The sequence below is a fragment of the Dermacentor andersoni genome, chromosome 2, assembly GCF_023375885.2.
Source record: "Dermacentor andersoni chromosome 2, qqDerAnde1_hic_scaffold, whole genome shotgun sequence".
Classification (NCBI taxonomy): domain Eukaryota; kingdom Metazoa; phylum Arthropoda; class Arachnida; order Ixodida; family Ixodidae; genus Dermacentor; species Dermacentor andersoni.
Genome location: NC_092815.1, coordinates 28,189,899 through 28,215,048, shown reverse-complemented (window position 1 = coordinate 28,215,048; position 25,150 = coordinate 28,189,899). Strand labels below are relative to the sequence as shown.

The window sequence follows — 25,150 nt, the reverse complement described above, 5'->3', positions numbered from 1 at the left end:
CAACCGCACCCGTCGTATTTCGGCAACTTTCCTTCCCTGATTACACCACCTAAACTCCCGTCATTCTCAATTGCCCTTGCCTGTACTTGACGTTTTTGTTACTCTCGGCTTTGCGCATTATATGAACTGCGAAACTTCAATTTTTGCTCTTAATGTCGAAATGTTAAGTGCCCGCATTTTTACCTCTTGTTAATACCGCTGTCGTCATGTCCCTTAACATTCCACATATCATTTTACGTTCCACGGTTCGCTACGCGTTCCTTAGCTCCTATAGTTTCATTGTTACCCTCCAATATGCCTTACCTCTCTCACGAATATTCCAATCAACTTTTTTTAGCATGCTATTAATTATCTCATTCTCTAGCATGCGATTTTCCAATTACCTTCTTTCTTTAGCATATTAAGTGAACCACCGATGTATGTTGTAGCACTTTTAGGGGGACGGCTGTCTCAAAACTGCTGCTTGTCTTGAAATTTCAGCCAAATGCGTACGATTTCATTACTGCCCTTTTTCGATGCCATTGTTGGCACAGGAGACCTTATATACCTTGCTTAATGAATGTTTATTGGAACTACGTTAGTAAGCTAATCCCGCGTTATCATCTAACGAAATCCTGTACTGTACTGCTCGTCAAGCTTATAATATATAATTGCCCATAGGTGAAGAAATCGTGCTATGATCCACAGGTGACATTTTTTTTTTATTCACCTGAAGTAGTAACAATAGAAGAGTCATCAGATGTAAATGAAATAGCCTCGCACTGTCAGTGGGCAAGTAGCCTGGCAACGAGCAACGCATTTTTATTTTATTCGAAAACGTACTCAGAGCCACAATACATAGAGAAAATATTAGACATGTTCAAACCAGTTTGCGTCCAGCATGAAGTCCACGAAGGACCTGTGAAATTGCACTCGCGAAGTGGCACACTGTGTGCATACAAAAAGAAGTCGGATGTCCCGAGTCAGGAGTACATCGATCCCCATGACGTCCTGCTGGGCGTAGCTCTGCTAAAAGCTAATTGCATCACTTGTTAATCTTCGTCAATGTCCGATGAAAAGCACCGTCCAAGTAGAGAGCCACGAGAGCGCCCCTTAAGTTTCCGAAGTCAAAACCGAACTGAGTGATCAACACTTCGGTTCGTGTGTGTCTCCAACGCAACTTTGGCTTCTTCCTTCTTCCGTAGCCTATCTATCTTTCCTATAACCCTCTTTCCCAGTGTCGGGTAGACAGCAGGGCTCACTCTCGGTCCAATTCTCGAGGCGTTACAATGCTCAGGACAAGTTTGTCAGGAGCGCTTGTACCGTTACAATATCGCTTGGCAACAAGCCTGGATGCAGGAATTGTCATGCGCTTATTCGGACACATAACAAATTAGTCCTTCACGTTAAGTACTCACTTGCTGTAAAGTAAAAATGCCGATGTACAAACGTACTGAATCTAACGACGAGATGTAGGTACGCTTTCAGCCAATTCAGTCGATACGGGCACTCCGTCCACGCGCTTACAGTCGAGCCACTGCAGCGTCGCTGTGCCTCTCAGCAACGCTTTATGCGGGAACAGCCTGAAAATAATGAAAGCTAGTCGGAAAGCTAAGATATGCATTATACGGACGCTACTAAAATCACACAGAGTTTCAAGTCGGGCGCTGTCGAACAACCCCTCCCCCCCTCCCTCTCGTAATCCTATAAACCGTGCTCCACTAATAGGAGTTGTACGAGGTTTGACATTTGACGTAAAATTATTGGAGTTGACTAGAAGCAAAAACACAATCTCCAACAGCGTCGCTTTCAAAACTCATTAAACTGGCTGAAGTTTCGTCCGCCCTGCGTTTCGAAACTTCCCGCGGCGGACGACGCTCACTCGCCACACGGCGTAAGTTTTAGGCCTAAGCTATACAGCTTTTTCGCCTGTTTACGATAGTAAACTTTAAAAAAAATACAAGTAGCCCGTCAGGATGCTTGGCAGCAATGGCTTTTAGCAGACCAGCGTTCACGTAAACGTCAGTCTAGCGAGAGGTATGGAGAAGAAAGCGCGTGCAGGCAGATGAGCGGAGAACTATGTACCACACCCTGTACTTCAGTGAAACGAGGTTTTCGTCTTGCTGCGTCGCAAGAACCAAGGGTCACAATCCGCCGACGTCGCAGGCTGCAGCGCTGAAACGGCGAACGATAAAAGTGCTACCTGCCGTCAGCGCTTCCGCCTCGGCCACCGCATACCTCGAGGGCTGAAGAAGAAAGGCCAGCTAGATGGATTCACTGTCATTTTCTCGTGGTAGGCGTGGCGGCAGACGTACCCAGCGGTCCCGATAAAAGTTCTCGCGTTGCTTCGAGATAAAATTTGCAGTTGCCCACGGCAAAATTTTGCTTCAGGTAATTTTTTTTTATTTTTCGCTTGTCTTCAGTTGGTTTAAGCACTTCACAAAGATAAGCAGGCTGTCAGGGCACGGCATTTCTCCCTATGGAATTCGCCAGGTACGCGCCGAAATCTAGTCCAAACCGCCTGAATTGCGTAGAATAGCTAAAGTTGTATCTTCGTCAGGCCTTTCTTATTTTGCTTCTTTTCTTTTTGTAGGCAGGACTTGTCTTTTTCATTTACGGGAAGCTGCCAGATCGCGTGGATTTTTTTTTTCATTCCATGCCGTTCACTCGGCTCTAACTGCATGTGATGCCTTTTAGCAAATCGTTTCTAGAAAGGCTGTCGGAGCTATAAGCCTCGAACGCAGCCTCAGAAGTCCACCCAGAGTAATGGGCAGTCCATAGAACCTTTAATTCACTCAGTTACCATTGTCTTTTCCCGAGTAGAAGAACTTAAAGTGGTGTTCGCTGTATACGTCGTAAAATTCAATTCCTAAAGCGCTCAATGGCTTTTCCTCGACTTGGCTCGGCCGGGCCGACGCGCTCCTTCTGTCCAGTATTTCGGTCCTGCTACAGCGCTGACAATACTCTGTGCGCGCTCGTGGAATGCATGTTTGCACCCTCTCCTGTCTGATTTCTCTTTTCTCTGGCCGCGGCGGTGGCTTGCTGCTGCGTGCACCATCGCAAACATGATTCCTGGCCAAATGACTATACTCCGACTGGTGCTTAGTGAAAGAAAGAAAGAATAAAACTTGACGCCCTCGTACTGAGATCTCGGAGATGGTTAAAGGGCCCCTACACGACCTCCAATATCTTTTTAAACATTTCAAGTAAACACGCGCATCAACAATATAATAAAAATAATAATAATGAAAAAAAAAATCCCCTGCTCCGCTCCTGGCCTTACCGGTATAACCAGCGCTCGTCGTGACGTCACCAGGGTGCATCTGGTGACGCCACCAGAAGCAGACGCTGTCGATTGGTCGAACGACACGACTGCTAGCAGGTACGCGCGCTCCCTGCTCTTCCTCGTCGTACTGCTACCTTGTGCGCATTCGCGAATCAGCAACTACGGCCCGCAACGCAAGTGCCAAATCGCTCGCGTTCCAACACACTCGTGCTTAGCGGTCTGATGAGCTGCGCGAACAGAGTCCGACAGTGTTTTGCGGTGGCTTGAAGGCATCCGTGTGCGGCGCTTGGCTGCAAGAGCGCCGACTGGAAAACCGAAACGACGCGACACCGGCTGCCTCATGATGATGCGCTGCGGAATGCCTTGAGTGCATTGAAGCTTTTTCAATGAGTTAACCTAGTAATGAACACATATTTTGCTCACTTGTGTAGCTCTCCTTCTGTCTGCATGCCGAGCTCCCGGAAAGCGAAGTAAGCCGTCTTGAGGACACCAGGATTCAGACATGCTGGGAAAACATGCCGTGTAATGTAGTCATCCTTTCCTTTAGCAATGACTTCTGTCACCTCCCTGCAGAAAACGTTCTCCTGGGCATTTGTACTCACCACGCATAGGCCGCGCGCACACCTGCATTGATGATGACATTAGCGCGGAACGGGCTAACAGCCAGTGGGCGAAAACAGCAAAACGTGCCAACCCATATCGTCGCCACGATCTGGGGAAGGCGCCGACGACGGCTGTTCATCTCCAGCGAAGGTGCTTCGGCACGACGTGTCACCGTAGGGATCAATTATATTGCCGAGCCTTTCTAGACGTGCGCGCAAGATAGAGCACGTAGCGGCATGCTTCCCAGGAGCATGGGCCCGCACGGCAGCAACAGCGGATAGCCTGCTATGAGGAAGGAGCACACTACGCAACTAAGGCTAGGCTGCCTGCGGCGTTGGCCTAGCGCTTCAGTGCCGGTGGGCGACCGAATTTACTTCGTCATTCCGTTGGGCACCACGTGTCCACTTCCATCGAAGAAATTTCGTTTCAGGCTTTTTGATGAGAATGACGTTTAGTCAAAATGCACTTTCTCCGGGAAAGCTGTCGCAAACGCGCGCGTACGGGTTGTGCAAATAAAAACACGTAAACTAATACAGATAGGAACGTAACTCACCGAGCGAAGGGGAAAAAGCGAAATGAATACCATACGGTCGACGCTACAGAGTGACATGGCGCTGTGCCTGCAGTATCTAAAAGCCCAAAGAGCGGGGTTGGCAATACAGCGCCGACGTGGCGGCGAACGTAATGACGAAGTAAATTTCGCTGCCCGCCGGCATTGAAGCGCTAGGCCAATGCGGCAGACACCAAGGAGATAACGCAAGCTGCTCGCGGGGCCGGACCGGCGGTGATGTCGCAGACGTGACGAAACGCGGAGGAGGGGGGGGGGGCGGCGACATCGACGACACGCTTTTTCCAGTCAGTTTCGGCTTGAAGCAGCGCTGCCAAGGGGAACTAATTTAAGAGAGTGGAATGCTGGGCTAGTTGGTATTTTGACATGAGAACCATATTGAAATACAGCGCAACCGGACGGCACAACAAAGGAAGACGAGCACAGGCTTCATTTCTGTTGCGCCGTCCCGTTGCACTGTATTTCAGTCAATCAGTCAGTCAGCCAGTCAGTTTTTTTATTTGCAGGAAAATCGCATCATCCTGCGGGTGGCAGAGACTAAAGGCATGATTGTCTGGCGAGGTCTCTGCCTCCATAACAAAAGGAGCAGTCTACAGCAGTACAGCAGAGAGCTGGTAACAAAAGAGAAGCGGCTTTACAAATAGTACACGCATACAGCTTACACCATACATATATCATACATCCTATACAATATGGGTGTACTTAAGCACTATGGACAGTTTATTTTTACAAATCACATTGAAGATTCGCTCATATCACAAAAATACTTAAACGGAAGTCAACAATTGAAACGGAAATTTGCATTTATCATTGTAACTTAACAATTTCAACGGAAAACAAAATCGTCAGAAAACAAAATTGACCGCAGTTCACGTTTGAACGTTTTTCTGGGTAGGCAGAAATCCAAATAGAAGCACAGTTATTTAACATGTCTATTACCTGATATTCCAGATCTTGTTTTCCATAATTCGTTCTGACTTTTTTATTTCTGCGTTTGGGGTTATGGATATCATATTGCGCCAAGACAGGTGTGTAAATACTGTGGAGTTTCCGTTTATAAATTCGCTGTGCCAGTATCCATAAATAGACTTTATTTGCAGGTAAAACATCAAATCTAGGAAAAAGTGGTTGCGTCGGCAACAAACTAATAGGGCCGGTGTGGTTCACAAAAATCCGGAGGACACGTTTTTGCAGCAGTTGTAGCCTATCGTAGTTCCCTTTTGTCGTTGTCCCCCAGACCAGAATGTCATAAAGAAGTTTAGAATAGAACAGGGAGTAATATAGTGATTGCTTTAGCCAAAGAGGTAGAAGAGGAGCTATTTTTCTAATACATCCAACAGACTTCGCGAGTTCGGAGAGCAGATGATTGACATGAGCGGTCCAAGACAACTCTTCACTAAACCATACCCCAAGGAACTTTTGCACAGTTACTTGTTCTAAGTTATGTCCTTTGTACTGTAAGTTAATCATTTTTGTATGCTTATTGATTGGCTTAAATATTATGTACTTTGTTTTTACTGCATTCAACTGAAGTTTGTTTTGTTGCAACCATGTGGATAAATCATTTAAATACAGATTGGCCGATTGTTCAATGTCATGCAGTGTTCTACCTGTAAAGAATAAACTAGTGTCATCTGCAAACATGGTTATTGTGGGCGTTCTTTGTAGTTCCGTAATGTCATTCACATATAAGAGGAAAAGTAACGGGCCTAATATCGAACCTTGCGGGACACCTAGTTTAATGTCAAGCTGTTTTGAAGAACTACAGTCTACTTTAACAAACCGACGCCGAAACGATACGTAGCTCTTGATAAGGTCCAATGTGATACCTCGAATTCCATAGCAATCTAATTTTATAGCTAAAATTTCGTGGTCAACGGAATCAAAAGCTTTGCGCAGATCGAGAAATATTCCTAAGGTGAAGAGCTGATCTTCAAAATTTCTGATTATTTGCTGCTTGACGGCAAGAAGAGCGCCCTGAGTTGTCTTATTTTTCTGAACACCATACTGTGAGGGTGATATTATATGATACTTGGTTAGATATTTTGACAACCTGTTATTGATTGACAATTCGTATATCTTTGAAAACACCGGTAGCACTGAGATTGGCCGGTAATTCGTAATATCGTCAATTCTACCTCCTTTGTGTATTGGAATTACTTTGGCCAGTTTTAATTATCTGGGAAGACTCCAGTAGAAAATGTGAGACTAATGAGATAGGCTAGGACAGGGCTGATAATTAATGACACTCGCTTTACAGGTTCAACTTTAATTTCATCATACCCACTTGCGACATTATTTTTTAAGCGTATTATAAGACCATTCATTTCTGTTTCGGTAACGGCATTCAAAACAAATGAATTTACTCGACGAGAAGGCCAGTAGAGCCCACTTTGTTGAATAGACGGCTGGGGTACGGCTGCATTAATGAAGTACTCGTTAATTTCATCTGCTAGCGTCTCGCCTCCTATAGAGTCATTGATTACTATTTGGTCAGCCTTGACCGGTGATGGGTTTCTGCCAGTAAGGTCATTTACCTGTCTCCAGATCTTTTCCGGATCCGTTCTTATCCTAGCAAACATTGCTTCATAATATGCAAGTTTGGCTTTCTTTATATCAGCGTTTAATTGATTGCGATATTTTTTTAAATTCTTTGAACAAGTCACCATCCTTGCATTTTATGAATTTGTGGAACATATTATTTTTCTTCTTGATGCGTTTTAGTAGGGCGATGTCAATCCAGGGTTTTGTAATTTTCCGATTGCATTTCTTATACTCTCTCAGTGGAAATGCATCATTGCAGCAACTAAGAAAGACCCGAAGAAAAACCTCATACGCAGAATTTGCATCCAGCTGTAAGTACACATTTGACCAGTCAGCCCGCTCAATTAAAGTATGAAAATAGCTTAACGAGGAGTCATTCACCACCCTATTGTTCAAGCCTGCTGCGTTTATAGTTCGTGGTTAGCGTGTATTGTGTGGCAAAGAATATAGGGAGATGGTCACTGATGTCGCATGACAATGCCCCTGCTTTGAAATCTGCTGCATTCAGGTTCGAAGCACATATATTTATGGAAGTAGAACTTTGTGAAGTAATTCGGGTTGGCACAGAAATAGCATTTTCGCACCCGTAAGAGGATAAGAGATTCATCAAGTCGCGCGCAGAAGAGTCGTCGGCCAACGTGTCGATGTTTGCATCTCCCAAGAGAAAGAACTGCTTATTAGTGTTAATACAATAGATTATTAAATTTTCTAAATGCTGTAGGAAATGCCGCTTGTATCCAGTCGGTGGTCTGGACAGATCAGCAATTAAAAAATTGCTGCTTCCCACCGTTAGGCACTCTATATCCCTATTCATAACTGTGCACTCATCAACAATATGATATGCATACTTTCGTTGTAGATAAATAATCAGGCCACCACCTCTACCAGTTCTGTCTAACCGTATTGGCATGTAATCAGTAAAACAAGGGGAAGGCTCATTTTTGCTTAACCATGTTTCTGTGAACATTAATGTGTCAAAATTAGCTTGCAGGGACTTTAGCCAAATGTCCAGCTCATCTTGTTTGTTCCTCATGCTACGGACATTTAAGTGTAATAAGGAAAAACATGGGCGTAAATATCGAAGATTTGATTTTAGTGTGGACGATTCAGTAATGAAAGAGGCTGAGTTGAGCATCATACTGATTAAATGAAAAACCCGGATCAGCACAATGACGTCTAAGATTATTTGATGCGGGCGATATCTTCTTTGTTTGCAATTCGAATGGCATCGGTCTGTTCATCTTTCCGTGCCAAAATTTTACCCGAGCTGACCCAGACGTATTTCCATCCGGCCTTTTTCTTTTCTACCCGGGTCAGTACTCCAGCCAGTGTAAGCTATGTAAAGCCAGGGCTAATCTTAATCACATTCTGTGGGGATGCCCACAGGCTCCCTCTGAGGGAAGAATAAAGTCTTTAGAACAATGGGATACCTTATTACTCAGCTCCGATCCCGAGATTCAACTGAAGACCGTCCGACTGGCCGAAAACGCCGCTAGGGTCCAAGGACTCCTGGCCGTCGTCTAGGTGGGAAGGCTTAAAGCCTTCCCTACATCTGTTGGACAAATAAAGTTTTACAATCCAAATCCGCGAGGGCAGCACCAAGAAGTTGCTTGTTCTGTCGTGCTAAGTGCTCATTCACGTAAATGGTAGTGATGCCTGTGCCCTTATATCCCACATCTTCAGATGACAGCTTCTTTTTTTTTACTTGGCAAGGAACGTGTTGCGCTTGGTTCGCGATATGAACCGTACAACGATGTTCTTATCCTCTCTGCGGGCCGCGGGCACCCGGTGGCAAATGTGTATATCAGTATCAGTTACCGCTTCACCCACAAGTTCACCGATCTTTTTTATCACTGAGGTCGAGTCGAGCTCCTCTGGCACACCCCTAATTTCCAGGTTATTACTTCGCTGATATTGTTCGAGCTCGTCCACTTTCTTTTCAAGTCTCTCGTTTTCCGCTTTGAGACATTGATTCTGAGCTGTTAAAACTTTTATTTCTACACGTAACGCCTTGATGTCACCAGTAATTTCCTTAACTTCATCACAGTCGGGACCATTCAAAAGGGAAATAATTGTTCGCGTAGCTTTCACATGAACTCCGCTATTCAAAATTTGATCGTTGGGATAGGTAGTGTCGAGGACGGCCCCAAAAGTACTCATTTGCTCTAGCCACCTATTGTTTATAACTAGAAAGTTAATTACCGTGACTTCGCTTATTACGTACGTAATTCAGGAAATTGCTCTATATCTAGACGCTGCCAATCCGTACACTCGAATTATAAACGTAACGTTCCCGTGATTTATATCTCTCTCATTTTAAAAATTTGGTACAGCTAAAGAAAACAACACCCTATATATAAAGGCTAAGCTAACCTCCGTGATCGTTAAGATCAATCAATCAACAATCACTCGATCTCCGCCTCTCACCAACCCTCTGCCTTTTCTGCTCTTTTCTCTCCCCCATTTGAATATTTAGGTTCCTGTTTCGGTTCACCCTGTTTCTGGTTGATATCTCTGCCTTAAGCCACACCTTTTATCCCTCTCTTTCTCTCTCTAAATAGCTGGGTCATACTTTCCGAATTCAATATCAAGATTTATCATTTGGCTTGGCCATTGTCATACATACAATGCTAAATGCAGAAAAAAAACGAAACACATCGACAGAGTGGCATGTGTTTTAGTCTGTGCGATTAAACATAAGTCGATAAACAACACGTAATGATAAAAAGTAACACCACAAACCTACAAACACATTAAGTGCCAATACAAGTAAACAACATCATTTTCAGTTTTTTAAATATGTCATTAAAGCTGTTATAGCAGATCTCTGGCGTATCCGCATAAAAATAATAATTGCATTCCAAGTTATTCGTGTAAAGCAAAACGCTCCAACAGGAATGGCGTAGTCCGTATAATTACAAACGCTACTTCCCTGAACTATTACACAGCTAAAGTAACTTCGCTGTCGTCTGCCAACTCCAGTTGCCGTGAGCATTCATTTGACTCAGACATACGTCCCCAGATATTCCAATCATTTCACAGTGCCTTGAAACCTTCCTTCTTTTTTTAAGCGTGTAGCTTTGCCTGAGGCATCAAGTTTATTCCTACAAGTCACCATGTCCTATCGATTCTTTCTCAATATCAGCCATCGTAACAGCTTCCTGATTACCATACAGACTCCGTTCTGGTTCAAACTTTATGCTTAAGATTGTGACACACCGATAACACGCAAATGCAAATCCAGGATACGAGCTGTCTGAAGCCACGCCAGATTATCTAACAAAAATATGGCCCGTGTAAAGCTTGATAGGCACGGAGCTCTCTAGCTCTGCCGGTACAGACGGCAAAATAAGAAAAGAGCAGCGCAACAGCTGACTTGGGTAACGCTGTATTAGCGAAATAACTACGGCACCAGACCTGCGCGAATAGTTCTCTTTGGAAAGAGATGATAGGAACGAATGGAAACATTTTTCTTGCTCTTTGGAGATGCTATCATTTGCTAAAGACCTTTGGGAAAGCTCCTTTTCCCTATGCTTGCTTGCTCGTTGCCTGTGTCTCGATTGCTTCTTGTTCATCCTACTGCTTGCACAGCAAACAACCAATGCTGTGTGTATTCACGCGATGCCTGAGACGTTAGCAGAGTGCCGACCTTGAGCTGCCACTTGGCCGGTCTCTGGATGGTCGTCGCTGGCTGTATAGGAGGGATAATGCCCGAGAGAAGCAGCGATCTTCTTTTTATGTTGCTGTCGCGTCGTTTAGTCCTGTTCGTTCTTGTACTCTTCGCAGTCCGTACACTCATGGATATCGACTTGGCAGTGCAAGATCGCTGTCTAGTGTGCACGCGGATATATTTCATTATTCCGTTTAGCTTGCTTAGCATCTTTGTTGTTAATGACCGTTGCAGTCTTCCTGACGGGACAGGTGTTGGTGCAATGCGTTACCGTATTTTCGGTTCAGTGCCGGGATGTCAATCTTCGTGCACACGTGCCGATTCAGTAATTGTCGCGAGTGAGAGTACGATATTTAGTAAGATATCAGTTATAAACAAGAGTCGGGACCAGAACATGCGCGAATTCGCTGAAATGCATAGTATTGTCACCACAGGAAGCCGCATGCATTAGTCAGCTCTTATTTGTTCTGATCAAAAAGCAAATTACACTTCTGGGCCAATTCTTGACCGTTTGTCAACTTTCCGAATACTATGAGTTTTGTGTGAGTGCCACGAAGTTGGTCGTTCTTTCGTTCTCTCTCTCTCTCTCTCTCTCCGTTGCACTGCACAAACTTCATTTTATACATTATTTTTTTTTAAGTTAGCGTATCGTCCGATTAACAAAGTTTCACTCGTTATGCTACGCCTGTGCCATTTGTGCAACGTCGATTCAGCGATGTAACGATGACTAAAGTGATGCATAATGCTCGTTGAGGGACACATAGTTATACGAGGTGCATGCACGGAAAAATGTATGACAGGCATCTGAAAGCATTTAAGTATTCTATACCCATCGTGTCACAGTGGTACACGCGTATTTAGAGGAGCAGAGGGAGATGACCTTTGTTTCAGTAGAAGAAAAGAACGCAAGCTGGCTTCTGTATTCCTGGTTGCGCCTGGGGGTGGGGTCCTCAGTCTGGGACTCCTGTGGCTCAGGTGTCCCGCAGGGAGCGGCACACCAGCTGTCGGGCTTGTTCGGAAATTGGCACATGCCCAGTTACACGTACCCAGTGGCCCAAGTATGCGTTAGCCCAAATATAAGAAATCAAAGAAGGGGTTAAATAATATCCGTTTGTGTATTAGGACGTATGTGTGCCTTGGAGTCAGGGTGTCAGAACGAGACGTTTTTTGTTCTGGTTTTAATTTCGTTCCACTGAAAGAAGTTCCGTTCCGGTTCTGCTCCGGAATGAAAAAGAAAGTGATTCGTAATGGTTCATAATGGTTTTTGGTCGTATGCAAAAATATTCGAAGCAAAGTAACGATAAAAACAGCATTTATTTTTCTCAATAATTTGACAACAATTTTATCGTTATTATTCTCTAATATTTTTCTCTCAATTTATTTGCTACGCACGCGGTCCCAGTTTTACGCGTGGTTTGATACGGTCGCGCGAATACGATGTGGCTGATGACGAGGGCTTGCACTAGTCTTAGTGTCAGATCCTCGGCGAGGCCATCGTTGCTCCACGCTATTCGCGCTATTATGAATTATGAGTTCAGTGCCTCGAGTCAAAGCACTGAGCAAAGATCTTAGAAGCAGCACGTCGTCGAGTGTACTCGGCGAAATGCGAAAACGCTGTTCCCATAAAACGAACTTAAAAGAACGATAAAACTTCGGTAACAAAGCATTGTACCCGCAGAAAACGGAACGATAAGCTCTTCAGTGTCTAAGCCCTGGGTTTCGCTACGATGCCGATCTGCAAGTGGGCCTGTGCCGTCGGCGCCTTCGCAGAGCGAGGGGCCGTATGGCAACGCTGGCATGACGAGCTGTGTCGGGGCCAGCTGTGGAAGTAGACGACGACGAACGCGTTCACGTGGTTCTGCCGAAGGACGCCGACTCTCGACCCAGAAACGGGTGCCTAAAAGAGCTGCACTCTAAAACAGGACAAGATCGTCAACGTTAAAAAAGTTTTCTTCGTTCAAGCATGGGCTTGGACATAGAATGCACGCAGGGAACAGAAACTTAGTTTTAAAGCGAGAGCTTTATTGCCCGCGAACTTGCGATTTCGCCGTGGTGTTGCTCTGAGGAGGCACATGACGTCACAACGCGCGCCTCGGCGCGGATATTTCTCTCTCTCTCTCTCCCTTCCTAGTCACCACTGCGCATGCGCCACTAGTATAGCACCGAGCCACAGGTGTTCCGCCGCTGCGCAGCGCCACACCTTTCCGCCGCCGCCGTTTGGTATGACGTCACACCGCGTTCCTCCTTGTTGCGCTCGCCTAAGCTCGCCTCGCCAGCTGCGTCGCATGCCTGATAACATGTCGGAGGATTGAAAAGGAGAGCTCGCGTGCGCCGCAACCGCAGTTGAGGCGGCAGTATGGACGGCGACAATTCTGATAAGCAGGAGGAGGCCTGGAATCGACATCGGAACAAGATGAAGAGGAATCTAATCGCCCAGAAAACAGACCAACAGCGCGCCGAACAACTGACTAAACGGCGCAACATAACTAGACAACCAGACTTACCTGGACTTGCAATCAAGATTAATCAAGGCTAACTATGCTATGCCTTAGCTTTCGCTACGTATATCCTGGCATAGCCGAGCTAAGCCACTGCCAATTTTCGATAGAGTTTTGGTGATTTTATCTAAAATATCGCGCGCTACTACTCAGACCCTATAGTGGCCGACAGCATAATGCTACCATTTTAGCGTCACGCCATCAACAACGCTGATTAGGAAATAAATACTGAATATTTTTTTGCGTAGCTCTACTACCACCATGAAATGTCACACCGCTGTATCATAACGAACATCCCGACATGTCGCTATCTATGCCAGGGAGCGCTGCACCCCTTTAGCGGCCGTCTCCTTCGGCTCTGACGGGCATGTGATCTCTCAAGCTAAGCCACATACCGCGATGTGACTGCCTCGGGCGCACTTGTGCAGGTTTGTGCCGTTTGAAGTTTGCTCTAGCGTAGCTCCTGCGTTAATTAGCTTTGTAAGCGCCCACACAAAAAGAGAGAACCGCAGAAAAAGCCGTCTTGACTTAGAGTGATATGAGTGCGTCACTTTCTGCACCCATGTATTCCTTTGTTAGCGCTCCTCAAAAGCACTTGAAGTATAATATATGTCCAGCCTGCCACCGACTTCGCGGGGCGATTGTTAGAAATGCAGCTACCGGTGGCGAATGGCATGGATAGCAAGTTAAGGCTAATAAAGAGATTCGCCCAGTCAAATACGAACGGGTGAGCCGTGAGCACAGGTACGCCGGAACGCGTGTAAAGTTTCCTTCTTCCTATCCTTCCCCAATGCAGGGTAACCAACCGGCCTTATTCTGAGTAACCTTCCTGCCTTTCAGTTATCACTTCTCTTTCTAGTCACTTGACTCACTATAGTCTGCACTGCTGTGTGTACTCTAATTCCGTGCAGTACAGCGAAGCGATGCGAGCTCGCGGCGTGCACGTGACGTTTGCAAATGATCACTGATGCGCGTCGAGTTCAGAACTCGCAGCAATGCTCATGTTGCGATGCACTTCAGATCGAACGCATGAGTGTACAGTCGGCCACAAAAGCTTGCGTGGCACGGAATTGGCCAAAATGTTGAATTCTCACAACACCTGGGCACATAGCCCCCAAATTCAGAGTGTCAGACTGCAGTAGCTTTTCTGGCCTACACAGTGATCGACTAACTCAGAATCGTCATGCCTTAACAAAGCAGAAACTCGTACCTCGTAAAGTTTGGGGCCGGCTGTACAATCTACCGACTTTGCAGCAGGTGACTTCTGTTTGGTGGCGCTGGCACCTTTTCTACATGCCTCTTTCTACGTTGCTTCTTTTCCCTGCCTATTTAATCACGGTAAGGCCTTCTTCATTTGTTTTCTTTGTCTGTTGCTCCTTTCGCAGGTGAACACGGTGTTTCTGATAAACATCATCCGCATTCTACTCACCAAGCTCCAGTCAAACACCTCCATCGAAACAATGCAACTGAGGTAAGTCTTTCCGTTTTGTAAATATACACTTTCCGTTTTGAAACTATAGTAAACACATCGGAAGAGCAACGTGCGCAGTGCCGCAACAACTAAACGGTACTAGCAGCTGCAGTTTAACATCCCTTCGTAATCAAAACAGCAACCATTCTTTTGCACTAATGAGAGATAAAAAAGCACCCGCCTCCTATATATACACCCAAACACGGCTCACAGCCCAAACTCACTGCTGCACTTCCTTCGCCCTCTCCCACCATGCGCATAGGTGATGCATATAACGGATTGAGTGTGTTGTGTGTTTGCAAAATTCGTCTTACAGGTTAATGCTGACACTCCTTCGCCCGTATATGCCTTGTCTTATCGGTAATAGTCGCAGGGCTACATAATTCATTCATTCATTCATTCATTCATTCATTCATTCATTCATTCATTCATTCATTCATTCATTCATTCATTCATTCACTAAGGGGGTACAACGCAGGAAGCCTATAGCTGCGCCGGGGGAGCTAAAGCGCCTTGGTCTAGAGTTCGGAATTGAATTTGATAACCTCGAGTTCCTTGAAGTGCGACAAAATCAAAATACTCTGACTTTCTTTTTTTCTCTCTTTCTTTCTTTTCCTTCTTTTTTCGTGTTATTTTTGTATAATTTTTCTTTTATTTTCATAAGACGGAGGTCGGTGCGGCCTGTAATCAAACGCACAATATTATTATAGGAAGTGAACCGCTGTGGCCGCCGAGCAACATACATTTTTTCAAGAACTTTTCCAAGTTTCTCACTCGTTATTCCAGCTCGTGCTTCTGGAGTCCTTAGTCGTCTTTTTGGCTGGAATGTTGGCGCCTCCTTGGCTGGAATCTTGAACATGGTCGATACTGAAACCAAGACAGTGGCTACCGCGTAAACATATACACCCTCCCCTCCCCCCCCCCCTCTCCCACACACACACACAAAAGAACAAGAAGAACAAGCGGCTAGCTCCACACCGTACGAGCGGCCTGTTCGCAAAAGCTGGCACCAAAAAGAATGTGGTTGATTAGGCCCGTAAGAAGAGGTGCCGCTCGAAGGAGCCCAGAGCAGTAGCAATGTAAGAAAGCACAGTGCATGCGCATATGTAGGCTGGCGGTGCGTGCTGCTTCAACCGAGCGCTAGAACTAAAACACGTAAACGCAGGCGCCGCGCTTCTCGTTGATAAATTGCTTTAGCGATTCAAACGAGGCGTGCTCAAGAATTACGAATGAACAACATAAACGAACAAAATAAGCAAGGAAGGAAAGCACTCTTGTCACAGACATGTGCTTACACCGAGCGAAAGAAATCCTATTGTTATAGATCATTAGCTCCGTTCCTCTTGAGTCTGAGCTCTCGTGGGCGGCAGAGGGTGCCTGCAGCACTTGCACTGCCAAACTTTGCTAGCATGCAGTGATCAAGGGGATAAGCGCGAGCTTCAGTTTTTCGCCCACTCCGGTTTGCATATTCAAATACCTATTGAGAGCAGAAGTTCTCTCACTGGACGAACGCTGAAACGACAAGAATGGTATATGTAGCCCTTGCGAGAAAGCGTAAATGTTTAGAAATTAATGGCGATCGCGAGATTTCTGTTTGTGCGTTCAAGATATCCTGCAGGAATTGAGGGTAACGACCAGGTTCTAAGCACACCAGAAAGATTGTAAGTTCGGGCAAAACCATTTCATTCCGTAATTCCGCAATAAAATACAAAGATGTATTTCTCAATTTTCTTAGCAAAGGTTGATGTATCATTTAGTGCGGACAAATAATGTGTTCATTTGCAGTTTGTGCAATAAGATTGCTTCCATTATGTCAATTTTGCAAGCGACATATTCAGCGGATGTCTCATTTTTTGGAGACATAAGAAGACCCACGTCTAATTATTCTATATCTGCATAATTCACGGAACACAGATCTCTAGCTTTCTTACCGAAGCCCTGCGTCAGTACGTCTTTCTTTAAGTTAATGTGGGACTTACAATCGTATGCGTAAATTCAACATGGGTCGAACCGGCAGGTGTGTCAACGAAGGATTAAGAGTGCACGATTGATCTATGGCGAGCGGCACTGGCTCCCACTTATCATATCTATGCAAGGAATGTATGTGCAAGCCTCCCCTCAATGAAGTAAAAATCTTGGACAACAGCCGCGAGATACGCGAACAAGACACGTGGATTATTCGAGACATTTTTTTATCACACAACAGAGCTGAGCCCGTTGCTTGAAGACGATTACAAAAAGAAACATACGCGAGTCTCGTGCAGTTAAAGACTTTCTAGCCCGAGATATACGAGAGCGATATATGCAAGCTGCGCAAGTCTGCTAGAGCCACCCTTCAATACATGTTGCGGGGATGTAAAATATACCATGATAAAATAGCAGTCTCCCCGGGAAATCCGCGAGCTCAGAACTCCAAGGCCAACTTTGGGCCGTCCAGTGATACATGGAGGCCGTACGGGAGCAACAGCTCCCACTGGCCAGCTAGGCGGCCACTGGCCCGGGCCTCTATATCGCCGGATTCCCGATAAAGTTATCTCACTCACCCACAACAGAGTGCTGAGTGCATCAGTACTTCGTCCATATCTCTGTATCAAAGTCAATTTGATTTTCTCGAGGCATTTTGCTATTGATCAAATTGCATTCTGCATGCGTCCTATATAGGTGCCGTGGCGCGCTTTTATACGTATGTATCAGTTTTTATAATAAAGCTTCAATTGAGAGTGTGGCGCTCTGTCCTTTCGCGCTTCTTTTTCTCCTGATTTTCATTTTGGCCATCATGTTTTCTTAAATCTGTCTTTCTTATCATTGTTTTCCATTCCAAAGAAAGATTTAAATAATCTCTTTTTTTTTAATATTGTTTTCAGACTGATTTTTGTTGTAGCTTGTTTCATTCACATTTTCTCAGCGGTATCCTAACAAAAGTTTCAAATGTTTATGTTTCACATGTGTATACGTGAGGATATACGGGGGTTGAAAGAGGTTGGGAGGGGATTATGTAAACATTTCCGCAAATAAAGCGCAGACTTTTAATCCTATCATGGTGAAAAATAACGCGACAGGAAGAAAAGGGCGCACTGTCATTACCAATGCGAAAACAAAATATACACTGCTGTTACTCTGGGGACGCAGAGAAAAGAGCCCTAGCCGGCTTTGTACATTCTTTTCAGTTTTTACGCTCGTAGCTGCCCGCGCCAAATTGCTGATTTCGGTGGCGACGGCGAATCCCCGTCCAGTCGCACTTGCCTCATGAAAACATATAGCAAAACATAGCCTGATTTAACATAACACAGCACAGCATTTTTTTTCCCTCTTAGTTGTACAGGATTTGCATCCCAAAGAGCAGACACAGGTCAAGAAGATGCTCGTTGCAGCTTGAAAGTCGCCCCGCAACCCTTGATCACACAAGAGCTGTACGCGAGCTTACACTTACGTGAATATTTCACGTGGATGCAAACGCAGTGAATGTAGGGACGATGACGGTTATATATGTTATTCTATGGCTCAAGGAAACGTAGGACGTAGGCCACATTCACCAAGTTTTGTGAATGTAATCGCAACGCCTATTTATGTAGGGGTGTCGACTTCACCCACTCTAAATTTGCTAATTACGAATTGCGAGGCTGCGATTTTTTAACGACGGTACATTAGCAGGGGACGTTAGTGAGCATTGTCCGATTTCCGTCTGTTATGATGCTCCTAGAAAAATCAGGGTCCGTTCGTGTGACTCAATCACAGCTCAGTGTATTTCTTATCAAGCCTTAGAAGCTTTCATACCTAATAGCTTCTTACAAGATTAGTCTTGCGTATATGGGAAGAGAAATGTGGAGGACTCATACCTGAAATTTCTCGGGACTCTGACAAACATCTACGTGATACAGCTCGCTTTTAAAACATTTAGAACATGGAAAATAGTAAGAAAACAGCGACCAAGCTTTTCCGTACTTTCCTACAGGCCCTGTTGCGCTGAAAAATCTGAAGTTAGAAGTAGGCCCAATGCGGAGCTTAGGCGAGCTAAGGCGACTTGCTACGAGAATGTCTTATTGCGATAGCAATTATTTGGACACTCTAGGCGCATTTCTGCCGTCGCCGTCGCCGTGAGGTTCTGTATAAAGTCCAAGGGCGATAAAATCGATGCCGCGTGCCGTATATTATATGTGCAAGTGAGAGCGTGCGTAGGTGAGTTGGCGATCGCGGTTGAATCTCGCGCACCCAAGAGAGGAAAGCGGGGAGAAAGCGCGCCGTCTTCCCTCACGCTCAAGGCTCCGGGGTGAGGGGATGGGGGCGAGCGTTCTCCTGGCGGCCGCGCGCACCCGCCCGGGCCGCTGTATATTGAAAGCCATTTGCGACGGGGACAGAGTCCGCTGCGTGCTGTTTTCGCGGCTTATACTTCGCGTTGATGCGAGATGCAGGACGAAAGTTAATTCGCTCGCTGCTGCTGCCGCGCGCCCTCACTCCAGCGATTTGACAGCGAGGTCCGCGGTCATGGAATTTGCTTGTGCGTGCGTGACACCGTGCTTGTTAATTTAGTTAGCATGCCTATGTTTACAAGCTTATACGACCGATGAAACTACTATCATTACTTCGTATATCTTCCCACTAATTTGCTATCGCAATTAATGCTTCACCTTTCGGGCGAAACGGATTTTTTTTTTACTAATATTGCTACTGAGCACTGATGTGAGACCTGGACTGTAGAGAATAAAATTTTAGGCCATGAAAGCAGAAATACGCTCCCTGAACAAATAATACATAAAAACAGAGTTTATACTGAGGGTACTCTTGCAGAACTTTTAATAAACATTTCTTTGGTAATGACGCTCCCGCTAGATGGCTGTACTTCTGTTTGTCCTATTTTCCTTTATCCCACGGATGATGTAGCAATTTCTAAGAATTTTGTCACATAAATAATACGACAGCGTTAAAAGATACAGACAACATGCACATTGCCAATCGAAGCTATTCTTAAATACCTAGTATCTGTACATGAATACATATTTAACCTGTCAAAGATACTGGGTGAATTTTCAAACACAGTGAAAAGGTAAACATTCGCAGTGTTGATCGACACGCACCACTGAACGTTCTTTCTTGTCTTGTTTTTTTTTTTTTTCGCTGGTTCGGCATATACTTATTGATGCGAGCATAAATAAAATATATGGTTGAAAGCAGCGCTTACTCTGTCTATCTGTTTCTTTCTACGTCCTCGTTCAGTCACGCTTACACATTCTATCACGGCATTTGCATTACTATATCTGCTTGCTTTCTTTAACTTACTTCTCGTTTGGTCGCTGTATCTGCGTTTTAACGGCTACTTGAGCCTCTGTCACGCTGTCTATGCAGATTTTAGGCCAGGTAGCTATCCAATGCTATCTAATGAAGAACCTGAATGAAGGAATGAATCATTCATTATTAATTAATTATGCATAACACGAAATTGCGCATGATACTTTGTCATGATGCCTGGTAGTGCTACATAGGTTTAATGCACAACTAAAAAGAAGTCAGTGGTTATATAACACAGGCCCTGACTACACTCGCAAAGCAGAAGAGACGAACTAATCTCACGCTCATGCATGCAAACTGGATGTATTGCGCCAGAAGCTGTAGTCCTGAAATATCTTCGCTCGGCTTCATTACTGAGTAGGTGCACGCTTCTGCGGGCTAATAGCAGTTGGGACTGTCCGTCCCTTGAATTACAGGACTTAATTACACGTGCACGGTCTTATCGTGCCGAACTTATCACACTCAGTCTCGAAGTTGCTAGATATTAGTTATTTCTAAGAAAGCACATCTTTTTGGCGGTACTGCTGATTGCACATCACGTGACTGAAGTTCATGCCGCTTATTTTATTTTCCTTTGTTTTACTAATCGTTTTTTTTTTCTCTTTTGCTTGAGCTAGGACCCTAGCTTTAAGTAGCCTGGCGCTAGAAAAAAAATAATGTTCTTCTAGCGAGCTTATGATTTATGATCGCATAATGTGTTCCTTCGTGGTTGTCTCTCCCCACGTTAATGTAGAGGTGCCCTGCGATTTCTCACGAGAATTAATAAAGAGGAAACCTTCGAAGGATGAATGCGTTTAATGCTCAAGTAACTTTCTTTTTCCAAGTAATCAGGGCATCGCAGAGATTAATTACCTAGGCTGCATTCTTCTCATTCGCCATTATTAATAACGACGACGCTGTAAGTTTCCAAGCCGCCCTTTGCCACCTCGCTGCTTTTTTTCTTTTTTATAGCAACGACGTCATCTATTATGCCTTACAGGAGAAACCATTCGCTGTACCAGTCAAATATTGTGCAGAAACTTTAAAAAATAAACTAAGCTATGGGGTTTTACGAGCCACAGCCACGATCTGGTCATGAGCACGCCGTAGTGAGGGATTCTGGATTAATTTTGACCACCTGGAGTTCTTTAACGTTCAGCTAAATCTAAGTACACGGGTGTTTTCGCCCCTATCGAAACGCGGCCGCCGTGGCAGGGATTCCATCCTGCGACCTCATGCTTATTAGCCCAACACCATAGCCAGTAAACAACTGCGGTGGGTAGTGTGCAGAATTTAGTTTTATTGAGGTGAGGTATAGAACTTGTGGAATAGCTTCATTAAATAAGTGTTTACGGTGACGAGAAGAGAAATTTTAAAGTTCTTCGTTCAGGGTAGCCACACAGAAACGTGAAGCAGTGGTATCCAGTTTGAGAGCAACAGCGACAATGCTTTCAATTCCAATCTAGTTGAATTACAAGACTAACAATAAGCACGCATTGCACGCATTTAATTGCTAAGAAATCAATATTGAAGCGGAATTTGACTACCATTAGTGACTCCTTAGATCACTAGAGGGAGTTGATTTAAGCTTGTATTTGGCGAATCACGGCTGTTGCCTCCGAGATTATGCTGCACACTTTTGTGGGGGTTTTTTTTGCTATTTGTTGTGTTTTCTGCGTGGTCAGTCGTATGGCACACACGAGCGTTCAGACGAGTTGGCACAAAGAAGTGCAAACACAGTGCATAACCTCCTATCACAGGTAATATTTTGCATCAGTACACGTCTCGGAGGCACCCATGACAGACGAGATGTGTCAACAACAGGCTTCGCAAAATATCGCAAACGTTAACTTGCTGAAAGAAGTTCTGCACGTGATAATGTATCAAACGCACACCTTATGTATACGTACTATTGCACAATATAGAATATTTTTGATACGATGAGAGTTGATAAGAATTACAGATGATAATAATTCTAAATACCTTGTTCAGCTGACTGTCATCGGGTGTAACGTTGCAAGATTTCGGGTGATGCAACCGCGACAGTCTGGATAGCAGGTATTGCGACCGCAGACAGTACCGTGATGAGAAAATCATGAAACGTTTTGCAACATTTGCTGGTGCAGCTACAATACGAGCTCAGATATAAATTGGCTGGTCCATTCACTGTTCTCGGCGCGTGTCATTTCGCTCGACTACGGTAGTGCGGGTGCACGCAAGACCACGCGTTTGTCAAAGAAGACCAGCCCGACTGTAACAAAATGAAAACGCGTTATTTAACTCAAGTGCAGGATTACGCGTCTCTTTCGCCTCAATACACTTTTATCCTTCCTGATACGAATTTCGGATGATACAATGTTTTTTACGTGACCCCGTGAGATTTGTATTGCAGAGATTTCTTTGTATTTAATGTTCTGGTGCATACTTGAGCAGAACTGAATATGCATTATCTGCAGAGATGGACATAAATAGCTAAGGGATAACGGGAACAGGGTGAAATCATGTTCTTCCTGCTTCTGCATTTCGCGTCTACGTGATCGAAATTGCATTAAATGCTGAAAATTATTTCAAAATATGGTGATTAACATGAAAAAATGCAAATAAACAGATGATGGATGACGTAATGCCACATGTAAACGCACGAGAATGAAAAACAAACAAATTGGCTCCACGCTGTGAAGGCGGTTGGCCAGCTAACCTGTGCTGTCAGTTGATCCAATAGACCAATGTGACGTAGCCTTGAGCTGGATCCTGCCGAGCCTGAGCACGACACCGTTGTGCACATTGAGGCTGCTGTTCCTGTCGCCGCTCGTCGTGTTCACGCTGCTCTTCGGGCGTCCTAACTATGCGTGACCTTTCCATAGCACTATCAGAACACAAACGAAATCAGTTGGTAGGCGGGTTCTTCTTTTACATATGAAAGTGTAGTTACCACTCTCTGCTTCGTATGCTACAGTTGCCGCTTCCCGGCAACTGCAGCTTATGCGACCGTAATCTTTCGTAAACCGTAATCGTAACCGTAAACGAACGCTGTGCGCCAAGGCGAGCTTTCTGGAGCGGAATTCACTAAGCTGCGCTATTCGTACGCAACTTCTTAGCCAAAATGTTCTTAAGCTAAATAAACGTGCAACCGAAGAGGCAGCGCATTTACCTTCCTGCGTCGTATGAGAACGAGGAGGAGTGAGTGAGTGAGTGAGTGAGTGAGTGAGTGAGTGAGTGAGTGAGTGAGTGAGTGAGTGAGTGAGTGAGTGAGTGAGTGAGTGAGTGAGTGAGTGAGTGAGTGAGTGAGTGAGTGAGTGAGTGAGTGAGTGAGTGAGTGAGTGAGTGAGTGAGTGAAAACTTTTATTGAGTATTTTAAGAGTTTCGCGGTTACGAAGTTTCCGTCATCTTCATCTTCTTGGCGCTGGCGACTTGAGACGAGGAGGAAGCAAAGCTCTGATTAAACGACAAGGACTGAAAGCAGTGCGGTCAACTCATGGCACGATCGCGCATCATGCACGTGTATTTGAGGCTATATTCTTACGGCCCCCCAAAACAGTATACACCACAATTCGACAGCTTCCTTTTCCGGGCGTGTGTTACAGCGCCGACAAGCTCGACCGCACTCGCCGGCTCACCGCATCGCAGTAAATATAATTGCAGTGGAAGTGTTAAGCAGTCTTCTCACATTTCTGCTAGAGACAGAGCTGATGGACACATGGTGGCGTATTTGGCGCAGAAAGAGACGCTCAGTGGAGCAATGGGCAGCCAGGTCCACAAAGCTAACTTCTCCTGTATACACCACCACCACCGCTGCCGCTGTGTTACGAAGCGACTAAATTTCTTTATTTCGATGCTAATTACGAAAATGAAAAACAAAAACTCCATAATATACAGCTCGTATGGCCTCAAAGCAGGGGGCTAACACGCGTACATTCACCGATATGGTATTTTATAACGCTGCGCACGATTGCAGGTGGGGTTCTCATGCCGCGCATAGGCTCAATATCAGCTCCCTCGGCAGCGGGTATACCGTCTGAAGTTGGTCGACGATGCGTAGACCGCCAACTGACGACACAATGCGTGTTTCCTTCGTGTAGGATCACTGTCGAGGGCACGAAGAGCTAGTAAAGCAGCCCTAAAAAAGAAATGCAGAAAGAAGTCGTGGCTACCGACAGTCCCAAATTATGACCGACAACTTCACTACGCAACATCCGCACCTGCAAGTTTCGCTGCCTATCACACTTTGACATGCCTATCACACTTTGATGGATGACAGGACTGCCATCCATCATACGGACACCGTAGGCCACAGAATGAGCAACACCATGAATTGAAACTGTGAGCAATATAATAGAAGGATGAGGTTAACAGCACAGAAGACGACAGCGAATTGTGCAACACCAATAAATTTCGATAATTAGAAATGTTAAACCGTGTTTTTTTTTTTCCTTGTTTCATCTCGTGTGGAGAACTATATCGTTGGAATCCGACCCCCAATGAGCAAGATAAAGCTTAATTAGAAAAAAACAATGATAGAAGTGCTCAAAACACATCAGTGACAAACTTGACGGTTGACGACGGATACTGCTTTTCCATTTGCTAACACCAAATAGAGTGTCATGACGAGTATGAAAATTCAGGCTAATTGCGCACATAGAGAAACACAACCTGTCAGACATTAGGCAAAAGTTCGCCGCACAACAACAATGCTAATGCTTTCCACAGCAGTGAACGCTCAATACATTTATGTTCAAAGTACTTTTAGATGACAAATAAGAGCGCGCCACAAAGATATAAGCACGCGCCATCCTCGGTTATCAGTTGTGACCTCTGGCCAATCAGCCGCAGCAGCGCGTTCCAGCGCTTACCCGTGTCAGCTCAATCGGCGCAAACAGACATAAATATGTTCGTAACACTGCTACACCCCTACCGTAGAAATTTCTTCTCAAGTCGTCATCTGCAATGGCTGTTTAGGTTTTGTGATTTAACTTTCGCTCACTATTAGCGGAAGCACCGAAGTCGTGCTCAGGCTAGGTAGGACGCAACGGTTCCTACCCAAAGCGACCCACACACAGGACGCCTGAAGCGCAGTGCGAATACGATGAGCGACGAAAGGAACAACGACGTCAGTATGCACAACAGCGTCTTGCGCAAGCTCGGCAGGATCGAGTTCAAGGCTACGTACGTCACATTGGCCTATCGGATCAGGTGATAGCGCAGCTTCGCTGGCCAACCACCTTCACAGCGTGGATCGGAGCCCGTGTCTCTTTTAGACAGTGGATATGGT

General features: G+C 45.1%; 1 protein-coding gene and 1 long non-coding RNA gene across 2 annotated transcripts in view; one reads left to right on the top strand and one right to left on the bottom strand.

Annotated features, from left to right (window-relative positions):
* The window catches only part of LOC126542176 (corticotropin-releasing factor receptor 1-like), a 318,876-nt gene that overhangs the window by 266,310 nt on the left and 27,416 nt on the right, over positions 1-25,150 (top strand). Inside the window, exon 8 of the mRNA XM_055077310.2 lies at positions 14,534-14,619. Coding sequence (XP_054933285.2) covers positions 14,534-14,619 — 86 coding nt within the window. The remainder of the gene's footprint in view (positions 1-14,533; positions 14,620-25,150) is intronic.
* LOC129387766 (uncharacterized) lies at positions 776-4,484 on the bottom strand. The gene is made up of 3 exons (XR_008614954.2): positions 3,868-4,484; positions 3,689-3,770; positions 776-1,562 (listed from the first exon to the last, which is right to left on the bottom strand). It is a non-coding gene; the product is annotated as an uncharacterized lncRNA (long non-coding RNA).